The 15,587-nt window shown below is 42.7% G+C and overlaps 2 protein-coding genes across 10 annotated transcripts in view; one reads left to right on the forward strand and one right to left on the reverse strand.

Moving 5' to 3' along the window:
• ATP10D (ATPase phospholipid transporting 10D (putative)) overlaps positions 1-12,176 on the forward strand; it is a 99,135-nt gene extending 86,959 nt beyond the window's left edge. For 5 of the 6 annotated variants that reach the window (XM_038556023.1, XM_038556019.1, XM_038556017.1 and 2 more), the window contains 4 exons: positions 1,632-1,712; positions 3,097-3,201; positions 6,922-7,109; positions 10,381-12,176. In XM_038556023.1, coding sequence (XP_038411951.1) covers positions 1,632-1,712; positions 3,097-3,201; positions 6,922-7,109; positions 10,381-10,711 — 705 coding nt within the window. In that variant the 3' untranslated portion in view covers positions 10,712-12,176. The remainder of the gene's footprint in view (positions 1-1,631; positions 1,713-3,096; positions 3,202-6,921; positions 7,110-10,380) is intronic. The other variant, XM_038556022.1, reaches the window with a different exon arrangement.
• Positions 12,177-12,872: 696 nt separating this feature from the next.
• The window catches only part of CORIN (corin, serine peptidase), a 229,110-nt gene continuing 226,395 nt past the window's right edge, over positions 12,873-15,587 (reverse strand). For all 4 annotated transcript variants that reach the window (XM_038556027.1, XM_038556028.1, XM_038556026.1 and 1 more), the window contains one exon: positions 12,873-14,769. In XM_038556027.1, the coding sequence (XP_038411955.1) occupies positions 14,587-14,769 (183 nt within the window). In that variant the 3' untranslated portion in view covers positions 12,873-14,586. The remainder of the gene's footprint in view (positions 14,770-15,587) is intronic.

Genomic DNA, 15,587 nt, shown 5'->3' on the forward strand with positions numbered 1-15,587 from the left:
GGTGGAGGGATGGGGTAACTGGGTGACGGGCATTAAGGAGGGCACGTGATGAGATGCATGCTGGGGGTTATATGCAGCTGATGAATTATTGAAAACTACGTCAGAAACTAATGATGTACGATATGTTGGCAAACAATTTAAATTTTAAAATGATTGATTTTAAAATTCTAAATAGAGTCTGTTGAAGAATAGAAAAACGTGTATAGACAATTTGTATATTTACAAAACTTTGTTAGTTAGGAGGCAATTGGTTATTTTCAAGGATATTTCATCCTTTTCACATTTGTAGGGAAATAAGATTGAGAATACGTAAAGAAAAGAGAAGACTAGCTCAGAGATATAAGACTTGCAATTTTTGTCCATGGCAGACATCACTAATAAACCAGAGCACTTTGTTGTTCCTCTTGGGTCTGAATTCAGCCTCCGAGTCCTGCACACACACCAACATTCAATCAGAGGTGGCTCTTGTTTGAAAACCTGTTTTCAGTCACTTGAATTTGATATGTCTCTACTTGAACTTGGTCTTTCTTTCTATAATAGACTTTTGGTTAAAAGTGGTTTAGCACATGAAAAGTTAAATAGGAATTACTTATTGACTCAACAAATATTTATTGAGTCGTTATGTACCAGGTACTGTTTCACTCACTTGAATACAAAAATCAAAGCCCCACTGTATAAAGTTTGCATTCTGTTGAGAGAACCAGAAAATCCTTAGGTAAACAATGTTATTTCCAGAGGTGATAAGAGACTTCTAAGGATGCCATGGTAGTAAGTGACGGGGTGGGTATAACTTTTAGACTGGTCTGGGAGTGCCTCAGTGAGATGATACTGAGCTAGGATGTGAATAATGAAGAACTAGTCACATGGGATGTCCAGGGCAGAGAGAATCCTGGCAGAAGAGAGAGGGGTACAGGTGAAATCCCAAGGAAAGAATGGGTCTGGCAAGGTTGGAAAATAGAAGGTGCTTGTGGCAGGATCATAATGAATGAGAGATAACAATGGTAGGGTGGGACCCTGGAGAGCAAGGGTTCCAGTATAATGTCCTGTCCCCTCCAGGACATTACAGGCCATGGGAAGGAACTTGTATTGGGAATGCAGTGGGAAGTCATCGGAGGCATTGGAGGGGGTCAGTTTGATTAATTAGGGAGATGGTATAACCTGATTTATAGTTTTTAAAAGCCATCCAACTGCTGTGGAAGATTGGATTACGGAAAGGAGAAGAAGCAAAGAAGCCAGTTAGGCGATTATTCAGTCATGCATAAAGTTGATGGTGAATGAAAATGGAGATAGAAGTAGATGAATTTGGAGACATTTTTGAAACAGCACCTGATCAATAGGAAATGGGAATTTAGTACCACTTTTCCTTTCTCAAGTAGATTTAAGGTTGATCCATTGATAAAAGTGACATAATTTGAAGAGTTCCTTCCTGGGTTTTTTTCACTGATTAGTCAACTTCACACCTTATTCTTCTTCCACTCTTTGCAAAGCCCACCTAGTTTGTGAGTGAGAAAACAAAGGAATGCAGTCTTCTTTTCAAAGAAGCGAAAATAATTATTCGCTTGTGTTGTTCCTTGACTTTGCTTTGACCCTTATTAATCTTGGTCCCTCCACCATATCTGTTTCCTTTTCAGGCATACTTACCCCTTACCTTCTGGATCACCTTGTTGGATGCCTTTTATCAAAGCCTGGTCTGCTTCTTTATGCCTTACTACGTGAGTCCTTATTCACTCAAAGTGTGTGTTAACTAATGAATCAATGGTGTTTCTTTGTTGCCAGTATCAGCATATAGAACGGATATATTAGGGTAGCTTGCTCAGATAATCAAGTTGATTATTAACTGACTAAATTATAATGTCCTCCACCAAACATGTTAGACAATGGATTAAATTTGGACAGAAGTACATAGCTGATTCCTCTTGAGTCTCTGTTCTAGCCCTGTACTGCTTGATAATTTTTGTAAATGACTTGAATAAAATTGAGAGTCCAGGCATATAATGAGAGGAGTCAAAATCATAGAAAGTCGATATGAAATCTATTATTAGTGCTGGGCAAATTCTACTAGGATGATATTCATAGTATTAAATTTAACTTCTTATAAACAGTCTCTCTAAAAAGCCTATTTTATAGGTGAAGGATAGAAGAAATGCGCCTAAGCAAAAGTATAAAAACTAATTTTAAAATTCAGGCCAACACCAAGCACCAAGCAGCATGATACAATGGCCTACTCCTAGATACACTCCTATCCAGGAGAAAACACTAGTTTGATTATGGATTGGAGTTAACAAAAACACAATATTAAGAATGAAAAAAATTATAGTCTTCAAGTTAACAACTTCTGTTCTTTAGTTCCTTCTTTAAATAAAATGCCTTGAGTTTGCCCAGCTAGCATATTCTGAATAATACATTTCAAGAGGAATACAAATGAGGCACTCTGAGGGTAAGCAGGAGAGAGTGAGTAGAATTGCAGAAGGTCAGAAAATTGTCATTAGAAGAATACTTGAAGAACTTGAAGACATACACGTAGGAGAGGAGGGGATGTTTACTTAGCAGAGATATACACTCAGGATAGCCTTTTTTGAGAGAGAATGAATGAATGAATGAATGAACACACGCACAAGCAGAGAGAGAGAATCCCAAGCTGACTCCACACTAAACATAGAGCCCAGTATGGGGCTTGATCCCAGGACCCTGATATCATGACCTGAGCCGAAAAAGAGTCGGACTCTGAACCAACTGAGCCACTCAGGCGTCCCTCAGGATAGCCTTAATAGCTGCCTCAGAGGTTTGCAGCTCTGTTAAACCAGACATATTTGATATTATTCTCTACGTCGAAGGCAGAAGTGTAAGTAAAAAAGTGTAATTCATCCAGGAGGATGAATTATGACTCAGGATAAAGAGGCATTCCAACTGAAAAGTTCAAATATTAGATGGCCTAGGAGTCAGTTTCTCTTTTGGAAATATTCACATTTATCCTAACTGACCCATTATTAGGAACATTGAAGAAGGAACTACCTCAACTAAACTATAAAGGGATGATACTCAGACCACTGAGTGTACAACTCTCCCAGATCACCGCCTGTTGTCCTCTCTTTGTAGACCTACCAGGGCTCAGACATTGACATCTTTACATTCGGAAACCCCCTGAACACGGCTGCTCTGTTCATCATTATCCTCCACCTTGTGATTGAAAGCAAGAGTTTGGTGAGTGGTTTTCCTGCCTCTGAAGGAGCCTGAAACTGTGCTTGTGGAAATGTCTTCTGTTAGCGGTGACTCTGCTAAACCCTTCATGCCTAGAAGACACATGGTAACGAGAAGTATAATGATGCCAAGTAAGAAGGATGATTCATGGCTACTCTTGTTGATTGCTGAGTGCCGTTATGTTGAGGTTGATGTATAGCCAGGGAAGGTGGAAAATGCCTACCTGGTCCCCTTGGTGGTATCCATGGGGGGATGGTTCATGGAGGCAAGAGTCAAGCTGGAGAAACAGTTACCTTTCAGTGACCAGCATTCTTCAAGATCATGCTGATGTCACTCGACTAAAAAGAGATGTCGTGTCATAATTCTGGTATACTGACTTTAGTAAGTGATGATTTTTTTTTTTTTTTTAGTAAGTGATGATTTTATCACAAAATTTCTCATGTTACAAAAAAAAAAAAAAGTTTTCTTACCTCCGGAATTTTTACCATTCATTTAAATCTAGGTCTTTTTTTTTTAATCTTAGTTGCTAATTTAATGAGAAAGTTAATTCTTTTCATCAAAATGATTGTACAGTAGCTCTCTGCAGCAAAGCTAATGTGTAGGATTCAGATAGTGAGAGCTCTGTGATAAACCTTCCTCTGCAGATGCAGAACATCCCACCCATCTCTGGAGAGTAAACCACTTCTGTGATTACTTCTACCTGTCACTCATTTCTGTTGGCATTGGCTTTGCTATCGTCTATGTCACTTGCGGGACTACTGCTACAGCCTCCTTAGACTTCCCACCTATCTCTACTTTCGATTCCTCCAGCTGTTTCTACAAAAGAACCAGAATCCTCCTTTTGAAACACAAATCATACCTTGTCCCTGTCCTTTGGGTAAAACCCTTACTGATTTTCCACTGTACTTGAAATAATATTGAAAAGCCCTAATAAGATGGCCTACAAGACTTCATGCAGTGATGCCTCTACTTTTCCCTCCAATCACATTTCCACTTATTCATTGATCGGAGCCACATTGTCCTTCCTTCAGTGGTTCAGATACAGTGAGCTTGTTACCACGTCAGGTCCTTAGCATTCACCATATCTTCTGAGGAGAATATTCTCACTCTTCCCGTGGTCCCTTGCTCTTTACCCGGCTTACATACTATTTTAGGTCTCAGCAGAAATGCTGCTTCCTCTAAGAGGCTTTCCCTAAGCCTCTATTTTTTCATACCATCCTCATGTTTTCCTTCATCACAATAATAATAATTTCTTATTATTCATCAGTCATGTGATTATCTGATTCATGTTTATCTTCTGCATTAGGCTATAATCTCTGTGACGGGCAGGGTTCATTTTTCTTGTGTTGACCACCATATACCAGAATCTAGGACCAGACTGTACACAGTAGGTGCTCAGAAATGTTTGAGTGGATAAACAAATGATTAAACGACTAACCAGTATTCGGGGGTATGTTTACCATCTTGGTAGTGAATGCGTTTCAAACAGAGCTGAATGAGGTTATAGTTTAAATTTTATGTGTTGTTACACTATAAAATTATAGTAATTTTTAAAGCATAATAGTTTCTAAGGAACGTTTTTGACATCACTTGCTTTGCTTATAACCTGCCCTCATCAAACTGTATGAGCCTAAAAGTATAGTAAAAAGTTAATATCTGAAAATACCAGGGAGGGAGAGTAAAGGGAATTCTAGAACCAAAATATTTGGCGTTGTCTTAATATCTGTTTGATTTCATTTTTAAACAATTTTGTAGGCACTTTTGGTTACTACCTTAGGCATTGTCATCAGTCCTGACATTTAGGAGCGCTCCAAAGGGCCTAATGCATCAGTGTATCCGTTTGGGTTCACTGGTTATGAGCAAAAGCGACCTGAGCAAATAGAAAAGTTATTAAAAATATATTGAAGAACCACAGTCAAACGAAACAAAACAAAACCGCCTTGAGCAACCAGAGTGGTTCCAGACGTCCAGGGAACAGGCTAATGGACAGGCCTGCTCTGTCCTGCTCTGAATTGATTGCAGTCCTTCTCTTTCTGTTCTTGCCTCATTGTGCCCCGAGTTTAGTCCCTGGAGCCAGAATTCTGTTTCCTTAGCTTCAGCCCTGGGCTTTAGCTAGAGGCAGGATGTTGTGGCAAGACGGCACAGGCCGGGTATCTGCGCTAAGGAGGAGAGCGAGAGCCAGGTGCCAAGGCCAAAGGTGTCTGCTGTAGAAAGGACATGTCATTAAACCCCTTTTCTCTGAAGGGCCCTCGTCAGTAAGAGTCCGCCTGAGACCCTGGAGCAGCTTCCCTTCCTGCTCTGGCTCCTCATCTCATTGGCACCTCCCACCCCTCTCTTGACTCTGTCTCAATTTGTGTTGAGCACCAGCTCCCCCAAGCTGCTAGCTAACTTGCCAAAAGCTCATCTGAAGAAAGGAAAAAAAAATCAGGCAATAGGGTTCAATGAGACGGGAAGACATTTGAGAAGGAAAAAAAATAGCAGATCATTGTGTAAGAGGCAGGATCATGATCATCAGGATTTAGCCAATATTTTCTGAGCGGTTTGTTCGTTTGCAAAAAAAAAAAGTCTTTGTGACCCCTGTGATCTTCCATGGGGAAATCCTTTGCAAGGTTAAGGGGGAAAAGGAGAGAATTGGAACTTGCTTGAAAATTGTAGCCTTAGGAGATATTAATAAAGGCCCTGCTTCCCCCAGAAGAGCATGCCATATTCCACTAGGACACACACCACGAGATCAGGGGGTGCTGTCCCCTGCACTGAAGAGCACTGAGGGCTGCATAACCTGAAGGTGATGCGCTTTCACACCTAGAATTACGTCAGTTTCCCTTTGTGACCAACGTCAGACTCTAGACTCAGCACTCCTGTGACAGGTCATGGCGAGAATGCATTTAAGGTGGTGATCTGCTTTTCTTCCTAAATGAAGTTACTTAAATAGTAAGGCAGTTTAAGAAACCTTCCAAGCTATACGCAGATAGGAAGGTGGTAGGTTAAGGTGTGATACACAAGATTTCTTTCTTGCTCATACAAAGTTAGCTAAGGTTCCAGATAACTCAGAGTGGTTGTCGTCGGAGGGGGCAGCTCAGTGCCCCAGGCTGTGTCTTGTAGCTTTACCATCTGGAATTATTCCCCAGGATGAATGTCTCAGTCAACACGGATGGGAAGGAGACGGTGTGGAAAATTGCACACCAACTCCTCTGTGCCTCTAACCTGGATGTTTTCCATATTCCTTCCATTTGCATTTCATTGGTCAAAGCCATGACCAGGATATGTGGCCATGCTTTATATCTAGGGGGTGAGCAAATGCAATCCTTCCAGATGCTCACAGTGGGAAGAAATTAGAATATCCATGAGGAACAGTAACGTCTACCAGCCATGTGAATGGGTAAAGTTTGAGGACTGGAGTATTACCTTAATGAAGAAACAGACCAATTGGTAGTCGACTGTATTAAAAAATAATAAGAGAATCCAAACATCTCACGGTGCATGAACAATATAAAATAGAACGGTCATCGAATTAACCTTTTGGCATTTGACTTAGTTTTACAGAATTTAAACAGTGATACAAGCTACTCATGAAAGGTGTTCTTATCTCTTTGGTATTTTGTGTTTTGTTCACGGAGGTTCATGACACCATTCATTCATTGCTTAGACACGTTGTCTCATCGAGGGGGCAGATTTCCTGCAGATGCAGAGCCCTCAGCGAGAGAGTGTTTTCCTGTCTTGCAGACCTGGATCCACATGCTGGTGATTGTTGGTAGCATCTTGTCTTATCTTGTCTTTGCCTTGGTTTTCGGAGCCATGTGTGTAACTTGCAACCCACCATCCAACCCCTACTGGATCATGCAGGAGCACATGCTGGATCCGGTCTTCTACTTGGTTTGTGTCCTCACAACCTGCGTCGCCCTTCTGCCCAGGTATGGTGTTTCCCCATCAAGAGAGGACGTGAAATCACAGGCTTAGAATTCTTCAAGCAGCTGCTGAGAATGGGTGGCAGACCGTCCTTTTCACTGATAGCAGAGAAAACATTGGTTTTATCTCTTTTTTACCAGAGAACGGATCTGGTTTAAGCAAACGGGAAGAGTCCTTTTCACTCTCATGGAAAATTCTCATCTGGTTGCCATGCCCCAAAGATAGGGCAGCCTCACCCACAGGGTTAGATGAGGATCCTTCCCTCTGACTTTTTGTTCAGCTAACTCCCACGGGTGCTGCCCTCCTCTGCATGACTGGAGATGACTCACCCTCAGTGCATCCCTGCCTGCAGGAAGGAGAAGGAGAGCAAAGAGAGCGCAAGCAGCTTTCCTCTTTTGTGTTTTTGTTTTGCTTTGTTTTTAATTTGTGATGGCATGACTCAGGAGTTGCACATCCTTGCTCATTTCCCATTAACTAGGACCTCAGTGTGTAGGCTGTGAGTGGCTAAAGTCTAAGGGTTTCTAAAAGAAAAAACAAAACAAAACAGGAGCATGTGTACCAAGGGACAAGTAGCGGCCTCTATATGACCTTATAAACACTGGAAACGTCCCTCTTGTATCTGAGTCCAGTTCTCTTTCCCATTTTAGTTTAACTTGAATTTCTAATATGGTCCAGGATGGAAATGGCTAAGAAGTATGTGTGGGCTTTTAATCTATGGCTCTGTCTCTTTCTGTTTGTTATAAAATCCATCTGTTTAGCTGGAAACACCTTGCAGCGTCATTGTTCTGCCTTTTAAGACGTGATAGGAGAGTCAAAATGGTGATCATAGGTTATTCTCTAACAGAGTCGACGAACTGGCTCACAGGCCAGATCTGGCCCTCTGCCTGTTTTTTTTTTTTTAAAGATTTATTTATTTATTCATGAGAGACACAGATTGAGAGGAGAGGCAGAGACATAGGCAGAGGGAGAAGCAGGCTCCTCACAGGGAGCCCGATGCGGGACTTGATCCTGGATCCGGGGATCCCGACCTGAGCCAAAGGCAGGCGCCCAACCGCTGAGCCACCCAGGCATCCCCCTCTGCCTGTTTTTAAAAGTAAATAAAATTGTATCGGCACGGAGACACACTAACTCATGTGCTGTCTGCGGCTGATTTTGCACTGCACCCGCAGACCTGAATGGTTCCAGAGCCCGAACCATTGTCTTGCTCGCAGACCCCAAACCACTACTGTCTGGCCCACTGGAGGAAAGTTCGCCAGCCACCCCCAGTTTGTAACACCATCCTAAGACCCAGCGGGCACGCTCCCTTTGTTACTGATGGGCGTGCCTTCTAGAAACGTAGAAGAAAAACCCACTGGAGTCCTTCTGTGGTGTTTATGGTTGTGTACGTAACAACACCCCTGCCAAACTGAGATGCTTTACACTACTCACTGTTATTACCAGCTTCTAAATTAACAACAAGATGAACTTGTAGAACTCATGAAGAAACAAGTCCTCTAGAGTTCTATAGTTTCACTGAAAAAAAAAAAAAAAAACCCTCGAGAGCATTAACAGTACAATTCTTATACCGTTGTGGCAGGCTGGAAAGAAATGACCCCCTCAAACGTATCTGTAATCCCTGGAGCCTGTGAATGTTCTGGATTTTGCTCCTGCAACGTGATTAAGTTAGGGATCTTGAGATGGGAAGATGATCCTCTATTATCTGGTGGTCTCGAAACACCCATGTATCCTTGAGAGAGGGGGTTGGGGGCAGAGGACGATTTGACACAGACCACAGTGGCAGAGATTCCGTGGCCACGAGCTAAGGAAAGCCAGCAGTTGGCAGCTCGAGGAGGCAAGGAACGGATTGTCCTCGGAGCCTGCGGAACGTGCGTGGCCTTTCCAACACCTAGATTTTGGTTCAGTGAACTGATGTCAGGATTCTGGGCCTTCGGAACAGTGGGGAGAATGAAGTTTGGTGGTTCGAAGCCATGAAGCACGCGGTAATTTGTGACAGCAGCCCCAGAAAGCGAAGGCAGACTCTGTTCCCAGGCAGGTGGGCGCCCGTTATAACAAATTCTGAAAAAAGGTGAAGGTGGCTTGGAGCCGGCTAATGGGCCGAGACCGGGAGGATGTAGGGGTGCGAGATAGACACACAGCAGACGTCTCTAAGCAGACTGCGCGTGATGATGGACGCTGAAGCTCCTGCCGGTGAGGTTCAGGGCAGAGTGGGAAGTGGCACAGGTGGAGAAAACCGCATCGGCTTAGAAAATAGGTCTTCAACAGGATGTTGCTAGAGATGTGGATGTTAAAGGCACCGCTGGTGAGGAGTCCGGAAAAAAAAACAGATGAGAAACGCGTTAGTGGAAATTTGAGGCAAGGAGATCTTGGCAGCGTAGCGGCAGAAAACTTAGCTGAAGTGGGTTCCCCTGCTCCGCGGAAAGCAGAATTTGTGAACCATGAACTGGGATATTTAGTGGTGAAGGTTCGGCCTGGTTTCTTCCTTCTGCTTAGCATAAAACGGGAGAGAAAGGAGACTGAGGGGAAGGCCTGTTAAACCCAGAGAAACTAGATTTAGGGGATTCTCCGCCTATGCAGATTCCAGAAGCTGTGAACAGGAAGAGTTGGGCTTTTGGGAATTCGCCTTCGAGAGGAGGCCAACAGGGGGGCTGGACAGCCTGTGGCTCGTGCTGAAGACATGAGGACTGTGACCTGGATCCCGCCAGCCACCTCGGCAGCCGCCGGGACAGGAGGTGGGCCGCGGTCAGAAAGCTCCGAGGGACCCCCCAGCTGACGGTGCGATCCCCAGGACGCATGTGGAGGACCCACAGGGTTCAGGAGAATGCTGGCCTGGAGGGACCCTAGGGGACACGTTTGTGGTACCGTGTCACAGGAGTCCAGGAAGCTAACACCAGCGTTGTCTGTGTATTTACGTGCACTTTCCGTGTACTGGCCCGTGTGGCCGACCATGAGGTCTGTGAGGTAGCGCAGTATCAGTACCTCTACTTTATTTATTTATTTATTTATTTTTATTTTTATTTTTTTAGTACCTCTAAAGATTTTATTTTGTATTTACTTGACGGGCACTTGCAGAAAACACGCACCGTTTTCTAAGTGCTTTACATATACTGACTTAATAGGGCCGCAGTCTCCGTCTTCTAGCGTCCTTATCTTTTCCCTTTCCCTCAAGGAGGCCAGGGGCCACCAGACCCTGTCATGTTTCCCAACTGGGGAGTACGTGTGTGTGTCCCGTGTGGCGTTTGCGGCGACTCTAACTCTGTGATGCTTTCTGTCCCCTAGGTTCATATACCGAGTTCTCCAGGGATCCCTGTTCCCATCTCCAGTTCTGAGGGCTCAGCACCTGGACAGACTGACGCCAGAGGAGAGAACTGAAGCTCTCAAGAAGTGGAGCAGGGCCGGAACGACGGGCCAGGTGACCGCTCAGTACACTGACCACCCGGCTGCCAAGTCAGAGAAGAGAGCCACGCCTGGCCCATCTGCTGCCTTTGCCAGGATGCCTGCGCCTCCCAGAGCTGTCGAGCGGGGAAGCGTATCTGTACATGAAACTGCTTTGGACTCAGACTTCTGTGAAAAGAAAATCTCAGGGATGCCTGGGCCCTCGAAGGGTTAAAACAAAACAAAACCAAAACAGGGTATCTATCCTCCTTGCAGTTGCACATCTCATTTCAGATTTGGAAGACGCACCTCTGTCAAGCTAGAACGAGGTGGATTTTTCCCGAAAGGACGTGGACGTTCTACTGTGCCTGGAAAAGCCAGTGTGATGATGTCACTTTCTGGATGTTTGTACGTACATTTGTAAGAGAGGTTGGAGTTTGAACCTGAACTGTCTGGGGAGGTGGACTATTTAATTCCGAATCCAATGCTTTTATGAAACTTTCTGGATTTTGTGAAAGCATTTTAAACTGTCTTATTTTAAATTCTTGGGCGATTCATTTGAGATCTGTTTATTTTATTGGGAGATCTCAGATTCCAGGGAAATGTTTTCAACAAGCAGACTCCAATCTGAATTTTCTTTAATGAAGAAAAAGTCGTTTTTAGCTCCATTAGAACTCGGAAGAGATTTCCACGTGAAAAAAAAAAAATGTTACAAATCATTAATTTCTAGAGAAAAAATTCCAAAGAGCCTTTTAAGTGACAATGTACCTAAAGTAGGGTAATAACTGTACTATTTAAAACGTAATCAGTGATTATTAATGGATTTTTATTTCCTCCGGGAAGATGCCTTTGGTCATCTGACCGCAGGCGTAAGGCATACACCTCTCTGCTCGGTTCGGTGTTTCTCTTGAGGCGGATTCTTCCTGGGGAAGGGCAGAGGGATGCCAGGGTTCTGGAGGAATGTGTTCCTCTCTCCGCTTTCAGGCAAGAGAAGACCTTTTGTGAGGTCTTCAGGCAGACTGAATCAGCTGGTCTGGAGCCCCTTTGGCCAGTCGCCCTGTTCTGAAGCTGACGACAGCCGGGTCAAAATGAGACAATCAATTTGAAGACAATCTTCAAGAGACTGTTTGAGGGCTCATCGTCTTTACAGTACCCTACAACTTCTCTGGTGCTGTGACCTTTAAAGATCAGCTGTTATGAATTGAGACTAATACAGGTGGTTCTCAGGATTCCATGAGGTTCTTAGAAAAATGTGTTTTTTAAAAATACATTTTAGGATGGGAATGTCTACAGCAAGCGAACTGCTGTTGCAGATCATGTATGCTCACTTTCGTTGGAACAGAGACTAGGTTACCAGCTAAGCTCAGATGTTAGGAGGTCATCAATTCTGGTCGAGTTCTTTTAAAGCTCAACATGTATTCATCTGAAAATTGTCGGCCACGAGCCACCCAGAATCTCCTTCCTGAAATCTCCTTCTATGTCTGTATCAAGGTCTTATGACTATTAATCTGATATTCTCAGGGCTTCATCATCTCCTGCTGCCTATCTGTCCTGGTCTTTTTTTGGGTAATTGATATTACTGCAAATAGTCTTATATCATAGAGATGTATTGCTAGAACTTTCAAAATCGCACCTGGCTATTAGAAGTTGCTTTCTGCTTTCTTAATGATTTTTTAAAAAATAAACTGTTTAATAAGAAATGTGTATGAAAAACTGTCATCACTCCCGTGCCTACCACTGAATCCAACAGTAATCGGTACCAGAATTTAGAAGGAAAATCCCAAGGCACCTCTTACCAGAATATTGTAATGGCCTTTTCTTATATGGGAAAATCAGTAATGTCATATCAGCTGTTATCCTCATAGCAGCTGCCATTCATCCCTCAAATATAAATAAAAGATTGGAATCTAAAGATAAAAAGAATTAGCCAAGAGGACTAAAAAAAAAGTCAATCTCTTGGATGTCAAGTATCCGTACATGTAAGTTAAAAGAAAGTCTGGAGTGTTCATTTTATACCACTATCTCTTAGCCACAATTCAAAATCCCAAGAGCTCTGAAGCTGAAAAATTTTTCATAAATTAGGCAAAATTCAATGTCCTAAACAGATGAAAGGCAATTTATTTAAATGTAATTATTCAGATACTTTGCTATAAAAATGTATTTTATTACTGGGTGATAAGTCGTGTTTTTTAATTTCTGAAAAATTCTGGATTCTGAAACATGTCTGGCCCTTGGGCAAAAGAGATTTGGGATCTGTAGTGAGGCTTTAAAGGATCTCATTTACAAATAAATAAGTTTTATGCAGAGTTACCCAAGCCCATTTGATCTGTTGCATTTTGGTATTCAGTGTATTTTACTAAGTTTCGGGGAACCGAGCATTGTATCATTGCTCCTGGTAACCATGAAAAATTGATTTAATGATATACATTTTGGGGTATAATTTTATAACAAAAGATTCATGAAAGAATTGTATCAGGCTCCCAAGATGTACTCTAGACGTGAAAGATCCCTCGCGCTGTTACCAGGATTAAAGTTTTCTTTGGACACTGGAGGGACTTTGAGAGTATTAGCAACCTCTCGTTTTCAAAGAGTCACCCATCACCTAAGACAAAAGAGTTGCTGTGCCAGTGGGACACATGACAGGTGAACTCGGATTGGTCGGCAGCTGGGAGCCAACTGTTCTAGGGGGATGCACGGATTTCTGGGACTTGCGATCCATGTTCCATGTCCATTAAAAAGAAGGATCGTACCATTTTATTTGCATGAAGGGTTATGTAGAATAAGTACAGTCGGTACACTTGACCGAACAGAAGTTGAGCGAAGCTACAGGTTATTACATTATGTACCTACAGCTAGAACCAAACCGACGTATGCTCTTCAGCTCTCACACAGTTGTGTCCATCATTCCGTTGCTGGATTTCAGTCTCAACAGGTTTATACAAACCACAGAGCAGGAGACGCATAACATGGAAAGTGTCAAGGTAGCTTTTCAAACCTGAAATGTGTGTACATGCAGAGAAGTACAAAAAAAAAAAAAAATGTAAAATTGCTGGTGAAGGTCAGCAGGGAGTCCTAACTTGTTCGGAAGGCATTTCGATGTGGCTAAATGGATGCCTGACAGATTATTTCCGTGTGAAAATTGGCATTTGGCAGCTTTTCAGTAGGGAGAAATACCTTTAACCACCAGTTACTTTGGGAATTGACGTGCATAGAGTGGCCAAGCGCTTAAAAGCATTTTTAGATTTTTGTTTTAGTGACCAAGGCCGAAGCAAGTTTTCCTTTGGCAAAGTTTAATGTCAATTCATTGTCACATAAGGCAAAACAAAAGGTTTCCCACAAATATCCGTCTAGTTGTGGAGGTCTCGGTCAGCCAACTGATAACACACTGAACACATCCCGGCTACAGGGAAGGTTCTGTGGAGACCCTTCTGTAAGGTCACATCCTTGACTTAAGTTCAGAGCGTGCAGCCCTGTAATGCTAAAGGCTAGTGTTGACGTCTAACGACCTTTGTGTCAGCACGTCCTGCCATTTCAGCCACTGAAATGGAGGCTACTTTACTTGTCTTTTGCCTCTGACTGTCTTTTCATAGGTTTTCAGAACTATGCAGACTTGAGTAATAGTAAATAATTTAAGCATGTAAAATGTCTTGGCTCTTAATAAATCAAAAGCAAGTCTCCAATATTAATATTAAGATTTGCCAACTCTGCTAATTGTGCTTGAGAAACAAAAGCTGGCAAAGATTCGTCAGCCTGGGTCTCTGTGTCCTCCTGGGGACTGGAATAAAGAGGATTTTCTAGAACCTGCTGCCCTAGCACCTGCCTTATTCCAGAGCTGATAATTTTGTACTATGGTCAAGATGAAGGCTGGCAAAAGAACAAAATCTGCCTTGCTTTGTTGTTTAAAGACTGTCATTAAACTTGAAATAAGAGAAAACTAAAGCTGAAAAGACTAAAATTAGACCAAAACAAACATGAAAATTTGCAGTGCACTGCTGAGCGTCCCTGTCCATGACAAGTGCTTCTGGACGGCTCTCTGCAGGAAGCTCTGCTCAGTCAAAAAGGCCATTTTCTTTGAGTGTAGCTGGCAAAAGTCTCTCGTCATCTTTGGAATTACTTCAGGAGAAAGTTATGGATGTATATTTGTCTTTCAATCCATTCGACGAAGTAGGACACGTTGCTATAAACTCCAGGCCCCAGGACTTTGGAAAAGCAGACAGAGCCCCACGACGTTAAGCCAAATAATGTCCACTGTCCTCCAGGCCGCTCGCAAACCAGTGGCCCACCGCTGTCACCCTGTAATGAACAGCAGTGGACGTTAGTCACCGGTATCTCAGAGCCCTCGTGACCATCCGTGTCATCCCGGGGGTACGGTGAAGCCAAACCCAACCTAACCAACTTCTTAGAAAGTTTAAAACAAGGTTTTCATTGCCAACCGGAGGGAGCATGGGTTTTACTACCTAGATGCAACTTTCGAATGAACATCTTAAACCCTGATCTTTAAGGGAATGGGGGTGCCTTGGGAAAGGGCTCCATTCTTATTTCCATGAAATCAGACTTTTCAGCCATTTCCTGTGCTTATCAAAATAGGTCATCACTTTTTAAAAATTCTAGTGTATCACAACTAATTCTCTCCTAATGTTGAAAGTACCCAAAATGGAACACTCAGATTTTTTTTTTCCCCACACAACAGTAGTAGAAAACTATTCCAAAAATAACTCTCCATTTTCAAGATTCTTGCTTTATGAATGAATGCCTTTAGTAAAAGACACCGGCAACTTGCTGTATTTCTTAATAGTTCGCAGTACTTTTTTCAATTAGTATACATGGAGAATGCCACATCAGAATTATTTACAGTTGGGTATAGTATTGGTAGCCTCTATTCCCCCTCATGTGCATAGAGATATTTTCATTCTTGACATTTTGATTTGGGTGTTGCAGTTCTTTTGCCCACGTGTAATGAACAGTGAGACACTATGGCTTTATAAACGTGAATATTGGCTACATCTGGAAAGATCAGAGATGAGGTGTATTGTACGTGGCATCCAAAAAGAGGAATTGATACCCTGGAAGATAAGGAACTACGTATGTGAATTCATGGTGGGGATTTACAA

This window comes from Canis lupus, chromosome 13 (assembly GCF_011100685.1).
Source record: "Canis lupus familiaris isolate Mischka breed German Shepherd chromosome 13, alternate assembly UU_Cfam_GSD_1.0, whole genome shotgun sequence".
Taxonomy (NCBI): Eukaryota; Metazoa; Chordata; class Mammalia; order Carnivora; family Canidae; genus Canis; species Canis lupus.